The 22300-nt window shown below is 35.7% G+C and overlaps 1 protein-coding gene across 1 annotated transcript in view; it reads left to right on the forward strand.

Annotated features, from left to right (window-relative positions):
• LOC140756866 (uncharacterized) overlaps nt 1–22300 on the forward strand; it is a 70710-nt gene that overhangs the window by 41844 nt on the left and 6566 nt on the right. Inside the window, exons 3-6 of the mRNA XM_073092398.1 lie at nt 18111–18222; nt 19454–19929; nt 20383–20525; nt 20986–21082. Coding sequence (XP_072948499.1) covers nt 18111–18222; nt 19454–19929; nt 20383–20525; nt 20986–21082 — 828 coding nt within the window. The remainder of the gene's footprint in view (nt 1–18110; nt 18223–19453; nt 19930–20382; nt 20526–20985; nt 21083–22300) is intronic.

The raw sequence follows: 22300 nt of genomic DNA on the forward strand, positions 1-22300 counted from the left end.
GTTATAATGTACGAGTAGTTTGTAATGTAGTAACATATGATAAAGTTACATGTCTCTGCAATGACAATAGGCGGGTAGTACAAGCTTGTTTTTTACTTCTGCTACATTTTTTTAGTTATTTTATTTAGAAAATCTGCAATATGGGATGACAGTAATGACACGCGTCACGCCAGTAATATGCGCAGAACTTAATGGCACTCTATTATTGTGTTTGTTTACAATTAAATACAAATATAGTATTAAATACAATAATAGTATACTAAGAATAGTATAAATAGAATTATACAAGGTGAATTTTTAAAACGGGCCTTCAAGGCCAAATCCGAAACTATAAGGATTAGCGAAAAATGCTGAAAGGAGTTACGAGGCCGATTTTGATAAAAACTAAAACTGCATCATTACTTTTTTAAAATAACTTTTTCCCTAGCCGAGAATCGAACAAGTTCATTTTGAAAAAAAATACACTCTCTATATTATTCCACTATCTGATAGTGTTGCTTATAAGGATCAAAATCTGGGAAGTAATGATAAATGACAAACTAAAGGCAAAGCCTCAATTTTAAGAAAATACATACTTTTTGATATTAATTTGGCAGTTAAGTTCCCGCCATTCATCAATTTAAACATTTCGCGTATTAACAATTTTTTGGCTCAATGTTTCAAATCATTCGAAATGGACGTTTTGTTCTTCAAGAATTTATATTTTTATGTCCGACTTAGTTAAGGTTACTTTTAGGACCATTATAATAGATTTAACTTGCTATGGGCGGAGTTTTGTTTAATACAGATGTAAAATTGACAATTTGCGAGAATGTCTTTTTCGAGTCAAATCCGAGTGATAACTAAACAAAGAGATATGGAAAATTATATTTACTGTTGAAACGTAGTTATAAACAACAAACAATAACAATTTACTATTTAATCACTTATCTATTTTTATTAAAAAATAAATCCTAAAAACGGCGGTAATTTACTTGCCAAACTATTACTTTCTCATACTAAGCCGTATGTCACGGTTATAACATCGAATAATTAGTTGATTAACCAACATATTCTTCAATGGTATGACTTACGTATGTTTCTAAAGAATTACACATAAATCATTTGTTATGTATAATCCTTAAGGATTGGTATGGCAATGTATGGAAAAATATGTATTTTCTTCAAAATTTTCCTTTTCCTTTAATTTGTCACATAACATTACTTCCCAGAATTTGATCCTTATAAGCGACACTATCAGATGGTGGAATAATATAGAGGGTGTAATTTTTTAAAAAATGAACTCGTTCGATTCCCGGCTAGGGAAAAAGATATTTTAAAAAACTAATGATGCGGTTTTAGTTTTTATCAAAATCGGCCTCGTAACTCCTTTCAGCATTTTTCGCTAATCCTTATAGTTTCAGATTTGGCCCTGAAGGCCCGTTTTAAAAATTCACCCTGTATATGCGGTGGGAGTTCCGAATCCTAGGCACATAGAAACATCACTTATTTCTACGGGGAAGGAAAACTAGAAAAGATACAGCTTGAGACTTTTTGACAACGTTCTCAAAGGCGTGTGTCTACCAATTCGCACTTAGTGAAATTCTGAAGGTGGTAGAACCCTCTGTGGTTTGACTCCGGCGGCACCACCGCCACACCTGTTTCTGTTATAACAGCAGTGTTAAGCGCTGCTGTGTTCTGGTTTGAAGTGTGGTAAGGGAGACATACTTGTTCGAGACATTCAGCTTCGTTCTCAGGTAAAACGGCGCATCTGTGGCCGATCTCAAGTAGGGTTAAATCGACCAATCGCCACTTACGATCAGGTGGACTGCATGCTCATCTGCTAATCCTATGTATATTATAAAAATGTAGTCCTAATCTATTCTTGACGACCCGCGTGGCGGAGCGGTCACCATGCCGGTCTGATGAGCAGAGGGTCCCGGGTTCGATCCCCGGCCGGAGAGATTTCTAAATGATGAATTTAGATTTCTGTTTCTGGGTGTTTGTGTATTTGTCTTTGTGTGTGTCCATGGCACCCACGATACAGGGAATCCTAGTGTGGGTCTGTGAGTGTAGAAAGCGTTTATTATTATTATTCTTCTTCTCTTTGAGAGGAGACACCGTGACCATTTATAGCAAGTATACATGACTACTACAGACATTTGAACGACATTTGACATGACTACTACAGACATTTGAACGACATTTGACATCGACATTTGATACAAAAAAGTATACATGACTACTACAGACATTTGAACGTTAGATGTCTATTCAGTAGCTTCGTCAGCGGTCGCCGGTAATAGTCTGAGACCGCTCCCCTATCCCAAGGTAAAGCCAGACGATCAATAAGTTTCCGCACCCAAATATTGATCGCACGTAGAACCACTAGCAAGGTTACTTTGCAAAGGAAACATTCGTAAATCCCTAATGTATCTTATACTAAAACCTTCCTTGTTATATACCTACTTTCGAATAACCCAAAAACTATTCAAATTGGATTAGTAGTTTCTGAGAAAATCGCGGACATACAAATTTACAAACATACGTTTATTTTATAGTGTAGGAGTAGCAGACGAGCATGCAGTCCACCTGTTGGTAAGTGGCTACTGCCGCCCATGGACTGCCGCATCACTTATGCTATTTGCATGACACATGCATGGGCAAAATTTAATATTTCCATGGGTGAATCATAGGTTCATTCATTTGGTTTTATGGTGCTGACGTCACATATCACCATAAACTCGAGTCTATGGTAATCAAATTGGGGTTATACGTGATTTGATCCTTGAATGTTTCATAGAAGTAGCAACCGAGCATGCAATCCACCTGATGGTAAGTGGCTACTGCCGTCCATGGAATTCTATAATCAACCCCAGATAGGATTAGATATTCGTATCTGAAGCTGGCAACAGATGCGCCCTGAGGACTAAGTTAGAACGCCTCGGAAAAGTAAGTCTCTCTTACCACACTCTTCAAACCAGAACACCGCAGCGGCACACTGCTGTTATAACAGCAATACATGTGGCGTTGATGATGGGTCCTACCACCTTCAGATAAATCTCAAAATGTATTCTTTATTTCGTCCTTATTTTTTTAATTATATTTTTCATATTTCAAACTGAGTTTAAGCCATAGCCAACGCTGGTCAATTGCGGATGGTACGAATTCACAGGTAGTTAAAGGTAGTGATAGCCTAGTGGTTAAGAAACTCGGCCTCTCGATCGAGGGGTGCGAGGTTCAAATCCCAGGCACGCACTTCTGATTTTTAAAAGTTATGTGCGTATTAGAAATGAATTATCTCTTGCTAAACGGTGAAGGTTAACATCGTGAGGAAACCAGCATACCTGAGAGATTTATAAAAAAAAACTCTAAGGTATATGAAGTCTACCTTACGCACCTGGCCAGCTCGGTGGACTATGGCCTAATCCTTCTCATTATGAGAGGAGACCCGTGCCCAGCAGTGAGACAGAAATGGGTTGATGATGACGAATTCACATACTTCCTAAATTTGTTATGTAAGACTCCTAAAACTGTCTAACTTTACTATTAAAGTTAATAATTTATTTTTCATACCCATATAGAATTGAAAAAGTGGTCGAATTTGAACCCGGGACCAACGTGAACTGAATTTCATACCACTATGTTATCACTAATAACTCCCTTTATTGATAGTCAATCTTTACTAATTGTTGTTGAAGGAAATTTGAAATTTTTGCCTACTTTATCAAATTTGGAACTTTGATTGACAAATTTGTAAGACATTATTACTAATGTAAGTGATATGTGTGAATCATGACAATTATGCAAGTATGGACGCTATATCGCCCGCTATCCGGGGAAATTCCGTTATTTATGCACGTAACACATGTGTATATGTACACTTGTATTTATCAATGTGTGCGGTTTGTTCCTTACACACAGCTGTATCCCCTGGGTTCTTTTAAAACTTCGCGACGCTCGACGCAACTTATTATTAGTCATTCGTTAATACCTCTTTTTTGTGTACCAATCGTCACATTTTTATTGTTTATGAAGTTGTTTTTTATTATATACGAGCTGCAGACGAGCATAAAATCCAGTTGATGATAAGTGGCTACTCCCATGGACATCTGTGATAAACCCCATACAAAATTGGATTCTTACCTGAGGTCGCCCACAGGTGCGCCATCATCCCTGAAGACTAAGCTGGAATGCCTCTGAAAATCATATCTCCCTTACACACCCTCCAAACAAGAACACAACAGCGCTTAATACTACTACTGTTATTAGGCACGTAAAACTTGTAAAAGTAAGCTTATTTAGTTCCAGCAATTTAGGGGTATCACAAGGAAATCTGTTGTCGCCCGTAACCTAAATCATACATAAAATTAAAGAAACCATTTTACAATGGAATAGGGTTTAAACTACATGGAAAGTTCTGCGCAGATATATAAAACTTGACCCACTAAGCGCGCGGCGTGTTCAAAGAACTAATTAGCAATTTAGGGCTAGCTTTGTAGTGATAGGCGGTGTTTTTGATCTTTTGTTGGAATGAATTTGATAGTATCATTTATTTATATATAGGTATAGTATTTGCGTGGTATATGAAAATAATAAGCTTTGAAGGGGTCTTTTATTTGATGATGAGGAGTTGAAGATGGCAGAATCCGGCGGCACCACTGCCATACCTATTTCGCAACAGTGTTTGGCAATGCTGTGTTCTGGTTTGAAGACAGTCCAGATTAGTCCGCAGGGGCAGCGGGGCTTCTGTGGCCAATCACAGGTAGGAATCTAATCTTATCTAGGGTTGACTACAGGGCGGCAGTAGCCACATAGGGTGGACTCCACGCTCGTAGTTACTCCTGTATTACAAAACAAGGTGTGGCGGTGGTTCGACCAGAGTCTAACCAAGAAAATACTACTATCAAATATTATTTTAAGGTACCCCAACAGTGGGCTTTATATACAGATATCGTGCGGCGTCCCACTGTCTGATCGTGATGTTTTGAAATATTTTGACGTTTATAATCTGAGGTTAATTGCTTAGTGATGTGAGAGTGAGTTATCGATAAATTTAAAATTGGACGAAATTCGGAATAAATATTTTTTTATCGTATTTCCGTTTTAAAGTAGCGTTATCTAGGTGGTCTGATCAAGGCGACGGCTCACTGGCGATAGATTTTAATTTTCGTATGATCATATATTTTTAATTTTATATTTTGTTATTTTCTGTATCTTTCAATGAGTTGTCTATTAAAGTGTACGCTTACAGAACTAATGAAACTTGTTCCTGAAAGCATACGTGACGTCGTGACGTATTTGTGTGGCAGCATACGTTCCGTTTAAAATTTCACACCAATATATATCCCCCCTTTCGATGAACAATTTAAACGTTTTATGAAAGTTTACACCGTTTAAGCACAACAACTTAAGCCAATAGTATAATGTATTAAATTGCCTTTATGATTATTTTTATATGAATTGCATTAAGGCTAAAATAATGTATAAATTCATCTGGCAAAAGGAGGTCCTCTGTCTCGCTTGGTGATCATTCGTTGCATACACTTATTATAAGTAAATACAACAAAACTTTCATAGCGTGATTTAGGATACAAGTGGCGCCATCTCTTAGCAACTACTCAAAGTATATTCACAAATATTATTCTCAAAGTGATCATGATCCAATTATTATTAATAGGATATCCTTGCATTATTTAGTACAATAACAAAAACAAGGCTTTTGAGCTAATTACATCGGCTTTGACCCAAGACCCACGATTAAATCCCTAACTTGACCCATTTGTGGCGTAAACAGTTTAGGGTGGTATGTATCGGTTCTTTAGATTTTATTTTAAAAATCGTAAAAATAATATTATAAGACATATTGAGAAAATTTAGTATTTTCAAACATCATTTAACAATATTCAGTATCTAGCACCTGTACGAAGTCGATCACAGATGCGTTTGCTCCTAAGGACTAACGGTCTTATTCATAAAAAGTTATAGCACACTTATAACGTTGCTATAGTACGATTGTCAAAAAGTGTTATTCATAAACGCATTTTAGGCACTAAACCGTTCTATAAGCCTTCTATAACTTATAGAGCCCAGAACCCTACTATAACAGTGCTATAAGGCAAAGATGGCCGACTCTCAACAGCTGATTCGTGATTACTAACCTAATTTGACAATACGTTTTTAATAAATTATGTCAATGTCCATTTTGTATACAAACTTGTAATAATTTATTTTAATATCCGATAAATAACATTATTATATCACTATTTTAAATTACAATGCAAATTTTACAAAGCTTAGATTATTAAAAATCTAGAAAACTTTCCACTTCGAAGAACATTGCACCAAAGAGTGATCTGTTTTCATTAGACTATAGGAAGCGTTATCGCTTTAATAAATCGACAGTAAATTTTATAATTAATCTCGTATGTAATGATCGTAAATTAGATCGCAGAGGTCCTGGTACACCTTCTGAAATACAGGGTTTACTGCCATAAGATATTGCGAATGTTTACAAAACGAAACTTAATTGAATTTAACTTTATATAATTATATCAATATTACATAAAACATTAATATCCAACCAATTTTCACTCCTTTATCTTTTAACAACTTTTGCTTCACATCCCATTTTAACAAATAAAATATTTTTAAATTCGCGGTATTTACAAATAAAATGACACTGACATGTGATTTGGTTTTATCAACAACCCATTGACAAGAATGTCAAGACAGAATATTTTTTAGTACGAAATAATGTCATTTAATGATGTTTATCTATGGATATTCGTCAATTTGTTCGCCGAACTTCACTATAATGGCAACATTTTCATTTATAGTTGACTTAAGCGACATATTAGTTATAGAGGGTTTATGGAACGTTTATGAATAAGCAATTTTATAGAACGTTTTATAAGCTTATTGAACACTTTAACTAATGAGTGCTTAAAACCTTCTGTAAGCATTTTTTATGAATAAGACCGTAAGATGTTAGCCTCATATGTAGCTGAGTCAGCATCCACACCCTTACTCCGAGACGGGGTTATTGGGGTTATTAAAATTGAACAGACTTGCAGGATTAACAGAAATAGATTATACGGAAGTACAACACATCACTGATATGCGCGACAGACCGATGATAGGAAAGGGTAATACATATATTAAAAAGAACAAACAATTTACATATTATTATTTAAAAAAAAGACAAACCCACTGAGTTTCTTACCGGATCTTCTCAGTAGAGGTCGCGTTCTGATCCGGTAGTAGTTTAAGAAAAATATTGTACTTGACAATTTGTAAGTGCCGTCGTTGGCCTATACAAAAATAAATATATTTCATTTCATTTCATTGAGTTTATATCTTCAACAAGGACGGGGTGATCTTACTCCTTGAGTAGCGATGAATAATTTACACATGCAAGTCTCCTTGCAAATATTTATGTATTGCCCTTTACAACCTGAATGATAAATTATTTACCAATAGACACTCCTCGTAAGATCAAAGGTGCTTGGAAGTCAAATCCTGGAAAAGCAGATTATGTAAATTGCTGATTGCTTTCATAATCTTGTGACTGTAAATACATAACTTGCTAATTATATGTAATTCTAGCTGACCCGGCAAACGTTGTGTTGCCATATAATTAAAAAATGTTAAGGGTAGACAACCCTTATCACTTAGGGGTACGAAAAATAGATGTAGGCGATTCTCAGATCTTGTGAATGTGCATATAAAATTTGGTGAAAATCGGTAAAGCCGTTTCGGAGGAGTACAGTAACTAACATTGTGACACGAGAATTTTATATATAAGATGATCTTCATATAAAAAGGTAAGAAAAATCTATTCATAAACTTTTTTGTTTCATTTTTATATCGATTTTCTTTTTTGTTTGGTAGCTTGATGAGATTATGATTTTCGACCAAATTTTGACGAAATCAACTGGTTCTATTTAATTGTTTTCGGTCCCAATTCGTATTTCATTTCGTGCATCCTATTTCGTGTAGGGTCTGGGTGTTTGCCTTATCTTTGTGTGTGTATAGCACCCACAACACAGTGAATCCTCTTGGAGACTAAAAACAATATTGGAGGCTTCATAGAAAGCGTTTATATGGTTTGATCAAGTGTGATGAATATCTAATTATTTATGATAATTAATTTAAGATTTCTCTCTATATAAATAAATATAGTTGGTTTGTTGTCTGTTTTTTACTTAATTCTGGTGTGTGTTTTTTGTTACGTCATAGAAAGTAATAGTCATAGAAGTTCCCTTTGAAGGCATACTTCAGATATACTTAAGTTGTTTGTAGAGAGGCCTGTGATCAGCAATACATAAATGAGCTAAGTCGAAATCGTACATGTAAATAAAATGAAAATGAAAGTATTACAATTTACATAATTAAATGCTGAAATTTACTAATTTTTTGGATGGAGACCCTCTTGTAATTTGTTTTTTTTTTACCACGCTTTTATTAGCTTGACCTGTATGTATGTATGTTGTAACGGAATCTTTGAACACGATTTACCCACTTTAAAATTTTGAACAATTATGAAGAACGGTGACAATACACGATTTTAATATTTTTATCCCAGTCTCTTCATCAAGATCGTCAGGAATCTGGATTGAAGAAAGAAAGAAAGAAAGAAAATACTTTATTCAGGAATATTGCAACACACATTACAATTTCAAATAGACAAAATAAATAAACAATATGCACGGTTATAAAACTAGTTAATAATAAATAAGACAGTCAATTTCGAAAATAGTCCTCATAACAATTTAAGAGTAAAAAAAATACAAATAAACGATCTTCCTTATGCTATTTTAGCGTGGTTTTTAGTTTTTAAACTATAATTTTTATTTGTTACAACTATTTGTTGTAAGTAAATGAAACGAAAAAGTTAAAGAAGTAATTTCGATGGAAGTTTCAATAATAGCATAGGAAAGTACTTTTACAGGGAAGTAATACATGTTCAGATATTATAGTCCGCGTAAAACTGCCAGTCCGCTCTGAATATAGAAATGAATCGCGTCGCCATAGCAAATTGTATGACTACACTACAGTTTGGCGCGGACTATTTTTAAGGTGTAAGCGTGGAATGCAAAAAACCTCGGACGAATCCGGGTAATCAAACGCGTATTAATGAATGGTTTCTATCGCAACATAAAGTGAAAACTACGTCTGTAAAGCTAGAAAGGTCAAGTCGGCAGAATCACTCGTTTTATATCTCAACATTTAGTGCTCATTTAGTGCTAATTTAGTGCTGATAACAGATATTTGGTGCTGTGATAGGGGGACTAAAAATGAGAACACTGCTAACTTTACATTAAGCTAGCAGTGTACCATTCGTGACCGCGCTATGATACGGCAGAATCACTCGTTTTATATCTCAACATTTAGTGCTCATTTAGTGCTAATTTAGTGCTGATAACAGATATTTGGTGCTGTGATAGGGGGACTAAAAATGAGAACACTGCTAACTTTACATTAAGCTAGCAGTGTACCATTCGTGACCGCGCTATGATACGGCAGAATCACTCGTTTTATATCTCAACATTTAGTGCTCATTTAGTGCTAATTTAGTGCTGATAACAGATATTTGGTGCTGTGATAGGGGGACTAAAAATGAGAACACTGCTAACTTTACATTAAGCTAGCAGTGTACCATTCGTGACCGCGCTATGATACACTTGGAGCGAGAGGCACATCAGCTAATAATTTAGTGCTCAATTAGTGCTGCCTGTACAAGCGAACAGATTTTTCAAAAAAAAAAAATTCAATTTTTAAGTATAGATAACTGCTGACATAACGATAAGAGCAATCATAGAGCTGAAAGATGACTTTAAAATCGGTATTGGTGAAATTGAAAAGAGTTACAAATTAGTGCTAAATTAATGCAACCGGTGAACCCAGAAAAAATTTTAGGAAAATCATTATTCAACTGCCCGCTAAAAAAATCGAAGATTTTCAATAATCGAAAAGTTATAGGTATTATTCTGTATTGCAAATATCGAGTTTTCATCAGATCTCAACGTTATAAGGTCACAGGAAACGACCCTGACTCCCCTAGCGATGGAGCCGCTGTGTGTGTGTGTGTGTGTGAAAAAATTTTTTTTTGGTCTTAATTTCCATTTTTGTGTAGATAACAAGTAACAGAATAAGTGTAAAAAAAAATTTGAAAGCGTTAGTCATACCTTCATATAGAAATATTTTTTTTTAGAAAAGCTTAAATTTTAGGCCGCTAGACCATCGGGTCCCCTTAAATAATATAATAGAAATGTTACGGATAACCTGCAAATTTTTGAGATTTAAGACTTTAAGAATTTAAGACTAATAATTTCAAGTTTACATTTTTATATAAGGAAAAAATTGTATTAACTGTTGAAGTATGTATAATGTCACTCTGTATACTTCTAGATACATAATATAGTTTTCTTTCTATGAAATTCATCTGTTGTATAAACCACTTCATCAACAATTCAATTAACAACAATCAAAGTTAAATACGCGTTCTGAACTATTCACCTTTACAATAATTAATTCCACGATTCATGAATTACGTGATTTAAGGGTTACATAGGTTTGGGAGCTTCAGAATAATCAAATCTTTTTAATTGAGCTTATGAAATTTTACAATATGTTTACAATATTCGTTCAAATTTTCAAGTCGATCGGCGTAACAGTGTAGGAGATAGAGCTTAGGAAATTTTGCTCTCAAGCTGAATTAAACGTAAACTAAAAATTCTAAACACGTTTTTTTGAAACGATGTTATCAAAATTGGTTGACAAAATTTTAGCGAAATTTATTACATGTGTTCGAGATACTATTGATAAGGACTCGAATAAACGGTTTTTTTTATTACAACTATTTTTACAATATCAAAGTTTAGAGCAAGTTTTAGAGAAATTTGAGGTTTTTTTTAAACTACCGAAAATTCAAATTATAATTTTTTTTCTTCGTCGAATTTCTAATTTGAGGATTCAACTGAAAGATAAGATTCAATTTGATTTTTTCTGTCATGAGTTATGCTGCCAACACGATAACATTTTTTTTAGTAGGGTCACTGGAAATGACTTCGCAATGACTAAATTATTAAAATTTGTCAAAAACTCAACGCATTGAAAATCTCTATCATAATACCCCAAGGTAACAGAAGGACAGAATATTCCTGACATATAATCCCAAAAAAGTAATTGGAACCATAAGATAATTCTTAGGATAGTGACTATTTCCCAATTCTAATCAGTTATTTATACGGTCAAATGGTACAATAATCTACATAATTAAAAGTAGTACTATTGCTATTATACCGATTTTAAAGTCATCTTTCAGCTCTATGATTGCTCGTATCGTTATGTCAGCAGTTATCTATACTTAAAAATTGAAAAAATTTTTTTTTGAAATATCTGTTTGCTTGTACAGGCAGCACTAATTGAGCACTAAATTATTAGGTGATGTGCCTCTCGCTCCAACTGTATCATAGCGCGGTCACGAATGGTACACTGCTAGCTTAATGTAAAGTTAGCAGTGTTCTCATTTTTAGTCCCCCTATCACAGCACCAAATATCTGTTATCAGCACTAAATTAGCACTAAATGAGCACTAAATTTTGAGATATAAAACGAGTGATTCTGCCGTATCATAGCGCGGTCACGAATGGTACACTGCTAGCTTAATGTAAAGTTAGCAGTGTTCTCATTTTTAGTCCCCCTATCACAGCACCAAATATCTGTTATCAGCACTAAATTAGCACTAAATGAGCACTAAATGTTGAGATATAAAGCGAGTGATTCTGCCGTATCATAGCGCGGTCACGAATGGTACACTGCTAGCTTAATGTAAAGTTAGCAGTGTTCTCATTTTTAGTCCCCCTATCACAGCACCAAATATCTGTTATCAGCACTAAATTAGCACTAAATGAGCACTAAATGTTGAGATATAAAACGAGTGATTCTGCCGTATCATAGCGCGGTCACGAATGGTACACTGCTAGCTTAATGTAAAGTTAGCAGTGTTCTCATTTTTAGTCCCCCTATCACAGCACCAAATATCTGTTATCAGCACTAAATTAGCACTAAATGAGCACTAAATGTTGAGATATAAAACGAGTGATTCTGCCGTATCATAGCGCGGTCACGAATGGTACACTGCTAGCTTAATGTAAAGTTAGCAGTGTTCTCATTTTTAGTCCCCCTATCACAGCACCAAATATCTGTTATCAGCACTAAATTAGCACTAAATGAGCACTAAATGTTGAGATATAAAACGAGTGATTCTGCCGACTTGACCTTTCTAGCTTTACAGACGTGTGAAAACTGGTCGGATCGTATGTTAATAAACAAGTTTTATATCATTAGTAAGAGGCGACACGTCGGAATGAATTATGTGTAATGAGCTTTTGATTCTGTTATTATTAGAGCTTATAATTTAAAAGTAATTTGTGAACTTTTAGATTGTGATTGATTTGGATGGAACACTCTGTGGTTGGACTCTATTTCTGCCTAATAACAGTGTTAAGCGCTGCTGTGTTCTGTTTGAAGGGTGTGGTAAGGGAGACATACTTTCCCAGGCGTTCCAGCTTAGTCCTCATGGATAGCAACCCATCTGTGGCCGACCTCAGGTAGGAATATCTATTTATTTTTATTTATTTATTTATTTATTTATTGTTTAATGTTAAGAAGAACGGTTATGCACCAATTACACTTATTAACAATCATTATAAATAATAAATTTCAATAGACAGATAAAATAAATTACATCATTTCACAATGTCGATGTTGATTATAATAATAATAAAAAAAAAAAAAATAATAATAATAATAATAATAAATAAAAAAAAATAATGTCAATGATGATAAGAGACAAGTTATGAAAATACAATAGTTAAGTATAAAATGTTACATTGTTTCCATGATTATTCAAAATTCTAATAATTATATTTTAAAAAAAAAAAAGAAAAAAAAAAACAGAATACAAGAAAAAAAAAATACAATTTAAGATGAACATTAAATGATAACTGTCGATGTCAAAATAGAAGAAAAAAAATAAAATAAAAAATCAATATTATTTGTCAGTGTGCTTTAGACACACTTTTAACACATTTTGCCATGAATCCGCAAAAATATCAAAGTCAGGAAAAGCTAATCTAATCCTACCTGGGGTTGATTACACATGTCCATGGGCGGCAGTAGCTACTTATCATCAGGTGGAGAACATGCTTGTATGCTACTCCTAAATTATATAAAAAAAAGGTTTTTTGCTAGATTGCATCCATTCGTATTAAACCTCAACTAATAAAGATATCATTGTATTTAGGCTTATCAGATTTCTATCGATAACTACTATTCGCATTACAAAAGCCTGTTAAAAATACAAATCTTATACATTTACGAGCTTTGCGCGCGGCTTCGCTCGCGTTACGAAGTAATATTATTAACTAAGAAGATTTATACAAACTTTCATCCCCTATTTTATCCCCTTGGGCTACCCCAATTGATCAAAATCCTTTCTTAGCGGATGCCTACGTCATAACATCTATACCTGCATGCCAAATTTCAGCCCGATCCGTCCAGTGGTTTGGGCTGTGCGTTGATAGATCACTATGTCAGTCAGTCACCTTTGAGTTATATATATTTAGATATACACAAGAATTTAATCGATATCGATGTACGATACAAGTACATCACTTTTCGGCGTTATCGCAGCAATGTGTCACGCACAATGTTGTTTAGTGACCCAGAGGTCGTTATGCGAAAGGGAACCAAGTTAAAGTTATCGTACTAGCTTCGAACGCGGCTTCGTCTTAAGCTAGACTGGTGCAATGCATGCTTTTATATTTACTTCATAAAATATATAAGCACTTATCATGAAAATATGAAAAAATATATGCTTAAGCACTTTTGACCTTTACGGCTGAGTTACATCTTAGACGACCATCTTACTCCTCAGAAGTGGCAACGGATCTGTGATTCTATATGAAGTTGGTTACGGTTGTCAATCTCTTTGCCGTCAGCACTAAGTAGAGGACTCCGGGATTTCCGATGGACCACAACCGGAACCCTCCGAGCGCAGTCTCCTTTTGAGTTCTGCACATGTGATCTCACCACACCCTCAGGTGTTTATGACGGTCCTTCCCGGGTTCACTGGCTGAAAGGTTTTTGAGTTTCCATTGTTGCCCCCTGCAACCCTGAAGCTTCTTTATAGTCGCCTCTTACGACAGTCGAGATATACCGTAGCTATATTCTGGTCCCGAAAGTACAAGGGACAAGGGCCTCGGCCTTAGGGACGGTAATAGTTATAGGCCCTAAATTACCCATTTTCACCGTAGCACTCTTATTAAGAGGAACAATAGTTTGATGATTCCATGGTGACAATTTTTCGCATGTTGTATAAAATAATGTAAGACAAAAATAACTTAAACTTATTCTAATAACCATTGCTTTGTGTATGGTTATATGAGATCACGTTTCAATCCTAAGTGTGAGAAAATTCTATATAGCCCGTTGTATGTTTAAAACAATGGGGATTTGTTCCCATGTTTTTACACAGATGTCATATATGTATGCATATCCTGTGTTTAATTATATTTGATTTAATATTTCAATGCAATTGCGTTAAAATATAAATTCCTTGGTGAAGGTTATTTTTAATAAAATGTAAATCACGTGTCACTGTGTTCGTGCAACGTCTCTTCAAAAAGGTGCAAAAAGAGCTATCCTCCAAAGCCGGCGATGCATTGGCGACTCCTCTGGTGTTGCAAATGTCCATAGGCGACGTTAACTACTTTCCATGAGGTAACATGTCTGCTTAATCGTTAGGCTAAACAATAAAAAATAAAAATTGGAATAACTTACCTCTAGGCACGGGTCTCCTCTCAGAGTGAGAGGAATTTAGGATATAGTTCACCGCGCTGGCCAAGTGCGAATAAGTAGATTTGAATTGGTTCAGGAGAGTCCTCCATGAACTTGAAGACGAACTCGTTGCTACCCCTGAGGACTAAGTTGGAACGTCTCGGATAAGTATGTCTTAACTACCACACCCTTCAAACATAACGAAGCGCTTAATACTGATGTTATTAAAAAAATAAGTGTAGCGGTGATGCCGCCGGAGTCGATTCACAAATGGTTATACCACCATCTTTTTTTTTTGTTTTCTATTTGTCTGTCACAACTGCACCCTTAGTATGAGCTTTTACGTTTTGTACAAAAATGACTGTTTTGGTATTTGTTTACGTGTTTGCCCATACATTCCAGCGCTCCTAGCGGATCGTATCAGAACTCATTGGAATAGTATGGGAAATACGTAAAAAAAACAAAAACAGTCATTTTTGTAAAAACGTAAAAGCTCATGCTAAGAGTACTGAACCATTTAAAAATATGAATCTTTACGACACATATAAGACGCCACAGCGGTATTTCCTATGCCTAAAGTTTTGTAAGAATTAATCATAAAGAAGCTCAGAGTAATATAAGGAAAATTAATTTATTAAACAATTGTCTTCATTCTGCATAACGTCGACCCGGGCTATCGTAATAATGAGATATCGTCGGTATATATTTTATGGTTCATAATTGCATAAATTAGATCATTTACAATTTCTGTGTTGAACGGTGTAGGAAAATTGTGTAAATTAATTAATTATTAATTTAATTGTGTTATTTAATTAAATTGTGCATTGGTTGTTGTGACTTGATGCCATCCAAATTGATACAGGTGTTTTTAAAAAGTGTTTTGGATATTAATATTATTAATTAATAATAATTCTATTTGCATTTGACCAGTGTCGGCTACCTTTCTTCTGAGAGGAGACCCGTGCCCAGCAGTGGGATAATAAATGGTGCCAAAACTAAGTGATGTGTTTTTATTTTTTATGTTTGTGACTTTTGAAATGTTATATATCTTTATGGATCTCTATTCAGGTTTGTTGCTCTATATTTTTTGGATAATTAATATAACAATACTTAGTTCAATTTGTAAGCAATTATAGCCTAGTGGTTCAGAAATTATATCTATTATTCGAGGGGTCTGTGGTTCAAACACATTTAATTTTTCAAAGTTATGTGCGTAGTACAAAATAATTATCATTTTCTTAAACGATAAAGGAAAACATCGTTAGCAAACCTGCATACCTGAGATTCCTTATAAAAAACGTTTTATGTGAAGTCTACCAATTCGCACTTGTCCAGCGCGGTGGACTATGGCCTAATCCTTTTGATTCTGAGAGGAGACCCGTGCTCAGCAGTGGGACAGTAATGGTTTACGATGATAAATATAAGTTTGTTGCGAAGTTTTATCCTTATTTCTAACGTTAATGACATTAAACTTAGAAATACGTAATCAGAAGACCATAAGGTTATCATAGTCAAATATTTGTATAAAATTCACGTTACTTCTTGCCCTGTGACCTTTAGACCCTTATAAAGTAATATAAAGTACTTATTGGTGGTTGTAATAACGTATCTATTTTCCCACTGCTGGGCACGGGTATTAGTGAAGTTTTAGCCAACGTAAAGTGTAACAGGTATAGGTATGTTAACAGTACGATAATATATTTATGTAGGGTTTTAAATTTAAATACAAATATTTTTAATTTCATTATTTCTGGAGCTGCTATGCTAAAAATAGAAATGAAAAAAAAAAAAACATTGTTAAGTATTTCGGTAATGTTTACTATTTATTACTTTTTCCGTCTAAAAAAACTTGCATAAAAAATAACAAAAAAAATTTGGTGGTACGGAACCATCAGTGTGCGAGTTCGACTCGCACTTTGCTTATTATTTATTCGCATATGACACCAGACTCCTAGTACGACCATTCCTATCACCCTTCGCGTAAGTTCTGTGCCAAGTCTCTACATCAGAGGTTCTCAAACTTTTCGTCTCGTAATAACAAATAACATGGACCCCCTTCTCGTTAAGAGACACGCCAGTATCGTATTTTTTTTTGGTGACGGGGGAAAACTTCGTAAATTCCCATGCATTATGTTTTTACAGAGATTATGTGGGACTTACCACAATAACACCCATTCGGTGGCTATCTTCGACGATAAATACACAATTTGTTAAAATGAGACACACACACATATGGACCATTGCTGCCATTCCACTAGACCTCCAATTTTTTCATCGCTCACATATAGACCCATAGATTAGTAAAGATACTTCGCCGCCTTGAAATTGAATGAAGCCACAAACAGCTTATTAGTAAGTTCTTATTTTTAATTCTTGACAAATAAAAACATTTTTAGACAACATTTACGAATAAATAACTAAAACTGCGTAATTTACATAATAAATAAATATTTATTTCAAATATTTTAGGGACATTTTAGCACGGAGACGTGGCAAAACTCTTTTACGCAACTGTTTCAATTCTCAAAACTGGGTACATTTTCTTGTTAGGAGTTAGTAATCTTTACTAATCTATGTATAGACCTTAACACCTGGGGGTCAACATAAACTTTGGGTATCAATGCTCTAGATTTGGATTCAATCACTTTACTAGGCACTTTATTAAATATAGGACCATTTAATCGTATCGGTGATCTACATCTGCCTATGACACCATTTGTTATAGTGTGGAAAACTAAACTTCCGTGTAATATTTCCGTAGTAAACAAACTGATTATGTTTATAGGTATCTAATTATATGGACTCAGATATATGTATAAGACATAAATATCTGGCCAACTTTGAGCGATCGGATTCCGTACTTTCAAACAAAGGAAGAAGTGATATAACTCTCTATAGTAGGGGAGCCCAAGAGGGGTTTTCGGGAGTGACTCGAGCGCGGCAGGTTAAGATATGGGAGATACCTCATTTTTTATAATATAGGAGTAGCAGACGAGCATGCAGTCCATCTGATCGTAAGGCTACTGCCAATGGACATCTGTAATCAACCCCAGACAGGATTAGATATTCCTACCGACGTCGGCCACAGTTGAGCCGTTACCCCTGAGGACTAAACTGGAACGCCTCGGAAAAGTATGTCTCCCTTACCACACCCTTCAAACCAGAACACAGCAGCGCTTAACCCTGCTTTTATGAAAAGTTATGTTATCATTTATCGTATCATAGCGCTCGGGGTATACCAGGGAATTTCTCTTAAATATTTAATGTTTTTTTTCCTCTTTCCAGCTAAACCGTCTGATGACGGAGATATACGAGACGGTGACGGCTGCATGCAACATGGACGATCACAAGCCGTCCAGCTTCCCAACGGAGCAGTCAGATGGGAGCACTAGCGAAGGTGAGATCACTCGTTGTTTAGAGTCCGCGCCAAACTTTAGTCCGCTCTGAATATAGAAACGTGTCGCATCGCAACAGTAATTGTAGTAGCCGGACGAAGACAGCGCGGATCCCCCCACCACCCCACGGGTACAGATCGCAATAGCAAATTGTAGATATTAGCCGGACGAAGACAGCGCGGATCCCCCCACCACCCCACGGGTACATAGCTGCGTTAGTGTGCCCTTACTGTTGCTACGGTGTATATGCTTGTAGTTGTGCTCGACCCCATTGGCTCTCTGACTACACTTGCGCGCATCAACTTCAGAGCGGACTAGAAGTTTGACGCAGACTGTAACTGTTTAACGCTCTTTTTCAATAAGGTAATCCATAAATTACGTTACACGAATTTCTTGACTTTGTTCACCCCTCCCCTGTCACAGTTAGTCACATTTTTCGAAACCCCGCCTGTCCCTTTTTTTGTTTACGAGTGTACCTTTAAAAAAGATACCCGACGACGTGGGAGCGACGACGGTTATGTGGATTTTTTACAGCACTATACACCCCCCCAAGCCCCAAATGCCCGATGCCTCGATCGGGCTCTGCCCTAGGGGAAACACTTTCCGCTCCTCCCACACCATCTGGTGTTTACGACGGGAGTCGAACACACATACCGCCGTCCTTCCCGGGGTCCTTGCTGGACGGTTGGAGCTCCCACTCTTGCCCCATTTTATATACTTAAAAAAACCAATGCAGTTTACTTGATATAAATTACTTCTTAACTCAGTATAATTATAATTTATTTTGAATGTGTTGTCAAAAATAGTATCAACCTTAGATACCTTTACCAATGTCACGACATTATCTTATTTTGTACACCTCCCTATATTTCATTTATAGATAACCTCTTGTTTGATTACATAATCAATTTTCTCTTCGATATTGTGATCTTAAGACTTGAATTTACTAGTCTTGTTGTTGCCAAAATTCGACCACAATTATTGTAGTTTGTGTAATGTGATTTTTATTAGTATAAAAGCAGGTAGTCCCGCTTTCGTATAATGAATGTGACATTGCAACCCGTCGACTCGAGTCATTTCTTCTCCGGTGGTGGCGAGAGACGGACGTGTTCTAAGCGCGCGCGAATCACATAGCCTATCAAATAAAAAATGAATGAAAAGAGTAAAACGTACTGTTTTGTATTAAGTACTAAAATTTATATATTAAAATATATTTTTTTTTAATTTTCACAGAATCAATAAAACTAACGCGCAGTTTGACAGAGAATCGCAAAAACTACGTACGCAGGGTGTCTTCCCGCGTCGCGTACTTGGACCAAAGGAATCTGAAATCCCTCCGCTTCAGGCACCAAACATCGATCTGTTCGTACAAATCCGAGATTATCGACAATCCCTACTCAACTTTCCGATCTTGGAAGAGTTTTCGAACATCTCAGAGTAACTTGAGAGATAAAATGGATAGGACTGATTCCACCGATTCGAAGTTTAACCTAACAGATTCAACAGGAAATGTTCTGTCGATGAAGGATGATTTTGCGGATAACAGCATGGATAGTTTGGATGATCTGAGTATTGATGAGAAGACGGGTTGTGTGGATATAAGTCTACCCTTCGAGCCCCGGGAGAGAGGGTTGTTCAATGTGTGCTTGTTGGTAGGGTTGAATTATATGACGGGGGAGGCGTATGTGAAGAGTGTTTTTCCTAGTCAGGTGAGTTTAGTAATGAAACTTTTAATCAAAACAAATCTCATTTATTCAAAATGGATTCACATAGAATACTTTTTAAAGTCAACAAACTACCGCTTCGGAAGGTGTTTCGCTATGGAGAAGAAGCGGCGCAAGAAACTCCAACAGAAACTCCACACTTTAAGACATATAGCTAATGAACATTTAGAGGGTATACATGTAAGGCTATCTTAGTCCTCAGTGGCAATGCCTGATCGGCTTCAGGTAGAACCTGTTCTATATGGAGATGGTTATAGATGTCCATATAGCTACTTCTGCTCATGGACGTCTACAATAGACCCCAGATAGGATTAGATATTCCCACCTGAGATGGGCCACAGATGCGCTGCTACCCCTGAGGAATAAGCTGCTATAGCTATATATATAAAAGCTTGATTGGGTCATAAAAAAATGTTGATAATCATCAAAATATTTCAGGTACAAGTCCCACCGCACATAGAGAACCTGATCTTCCCTGAAACCATCAGCTCGGAGTCCAAAGAGGAGTGTGTGGTCAGCGGTAAAGGTGCTCAGTGCTACTCCCTGGTGCTCACTGATGAACTGGGCGAACGGTCTTATGGGTGAGTTGGTCTTTTTGGTCTTTTTCAGGGCTGGAAAGGTCTTTTAAGTGAGTGAATATTATTTGGCGTCGAAAAATACTTTCATTGTACTTAAAAGATAAAAAAGATAAAAAAAATGTTTGGAAAAAAAACTACGAGATACTCTCCGGGAGTGATTTTTCGCTGAATCACAACGTAAGCAGTGTGTCCGAATAAATTACATACACTACGAATAGATAACCTATTTCTTCTGGGAATTCGTTTAATGATCAATTCCTTAAATTAAATAACAATATGGTTTAATTTTCTAATTCTACTTACACTGTGGTAATTGGATAAATGCCTCTTATAATTGCTTGATGCTATGAATCCGAAAAGTCATAAACAAAACCCCTGCTACTTTTCGTTAAGGAGTTCCCTCAAATTTCTATTTTTTTCTAGAAAAATCTAGAAGCTTTATGTTTTCTCTCTTTGTTTTCAGTTACTGCCGTCGTGTGATACCAGAGGGTGGTACCACATGTCTTCCCCTATGCTACTGTTTAATTGGAAAATATAGGGCGCCTGGTTTTTACTATAAGGTAAATAATATCAAATCAAATCAAATCAAATTTTTTTATTCAAAATAGGTTCTTTACAGATCACTTTTTGAATGTCAAAGCAACTACCACCACTTCACAAGGTGTTTCGTTATGGAGAAGAAGCGGCGAAAGAAACTCCATAACACACATCTTTTAAAAAAAAATGTTTTTGACAATGTTAACTTAACGTAATGGTACATGTGGAGCTGGAGCTAATTCAGACCACACCGTTTTGTCAGTCAAATAATCACTTACTTTATAGTACGCTTTTTTACATAGCGTTAGTTTAACGACATGTTTAAACTTTTTTTCTGTGAGATTCAAAATGTGGTCGGGTATTTTATTGTAGTAGCGAATACAGTTGCCCACGAAAGATCTAGCCACCTTACATAATCTATGTTTAGGAATTGCTAATTTATTTCTATTTCTGGTATTAAAGTTATGGTGGTTACTATTTTTTTCAAACATATCAGTGTGTTTTCTTACATACATAATATTTTCATAAATGTATTGACTATGCACCGTCAATATATTAATAGTGGGAAACAGTTCTCTTAGGGACTCACCACGCCGCAGACTATATATTGACCTTATTGCTCTTTTTTGAATAGTAAATATAGAGTCTATGTCAGCAGCACTGCCCCACAGTAGAATGCCATAAGACATAATGCTGTGAAAGTAACTGAAATAGACTAGTCTGGCAGTGGGTATGTCTGTTAACTGTCTAATTCTTCTGACTGCAAAAGCTGCAGTACTAAGTCTGCTGGACAAAGCAGAGATGTGGGGACCCCACTGGAGTTTAGAATCAATGGTAATCCCCAAGAAAACAGTTTCATTGACGAATTGCAAAGTCTCACCATTTAGAGCGACATTCATCCCCGTACTCCTTACATTTGGTAGCATAAATTTAATACATTTAGTTTTATTAGAATTTAAGAGTAGGTTGTTTGCATCAAACCAGTTCTGAATCCAACAAAGAGTTTCATTAATATCGTTCATATCCTGTGATTGTCGTTTTACTCTAAACACCAAGGAAGTGTCATCAGCAAACAAAACAACCTCAGATAAATCCTTTACTACATTTGGCAAATCATTTATATAAACTAAAAATAGAAACGGACCTAGGATGGAGCCCTGAGGTACACCTATTTTAATATTAGAACCTGCTGATAATGCTCCATTTACTTGCACTCGTTGGACTCTATTGTTTAAATAAGA

This window comes from Epargyreus clarus, unplaced genomic scaffold, assembly GCF_041222505.1.
Source record: "Epargyreus clarus isolate Ecla_fem2 unplaced genomic scaffold, WU_Ecla_fem_2.2 ptg000036l, whole genome shotgun sequence".
Classification (NCBI taxonomy): domain Eukaryota; kingdom Metazoa; phylum Arthropoda; class Insecta; order Lepidoptera; family Hesperiidae; genus Epargyreus; species Epargyreus clarus.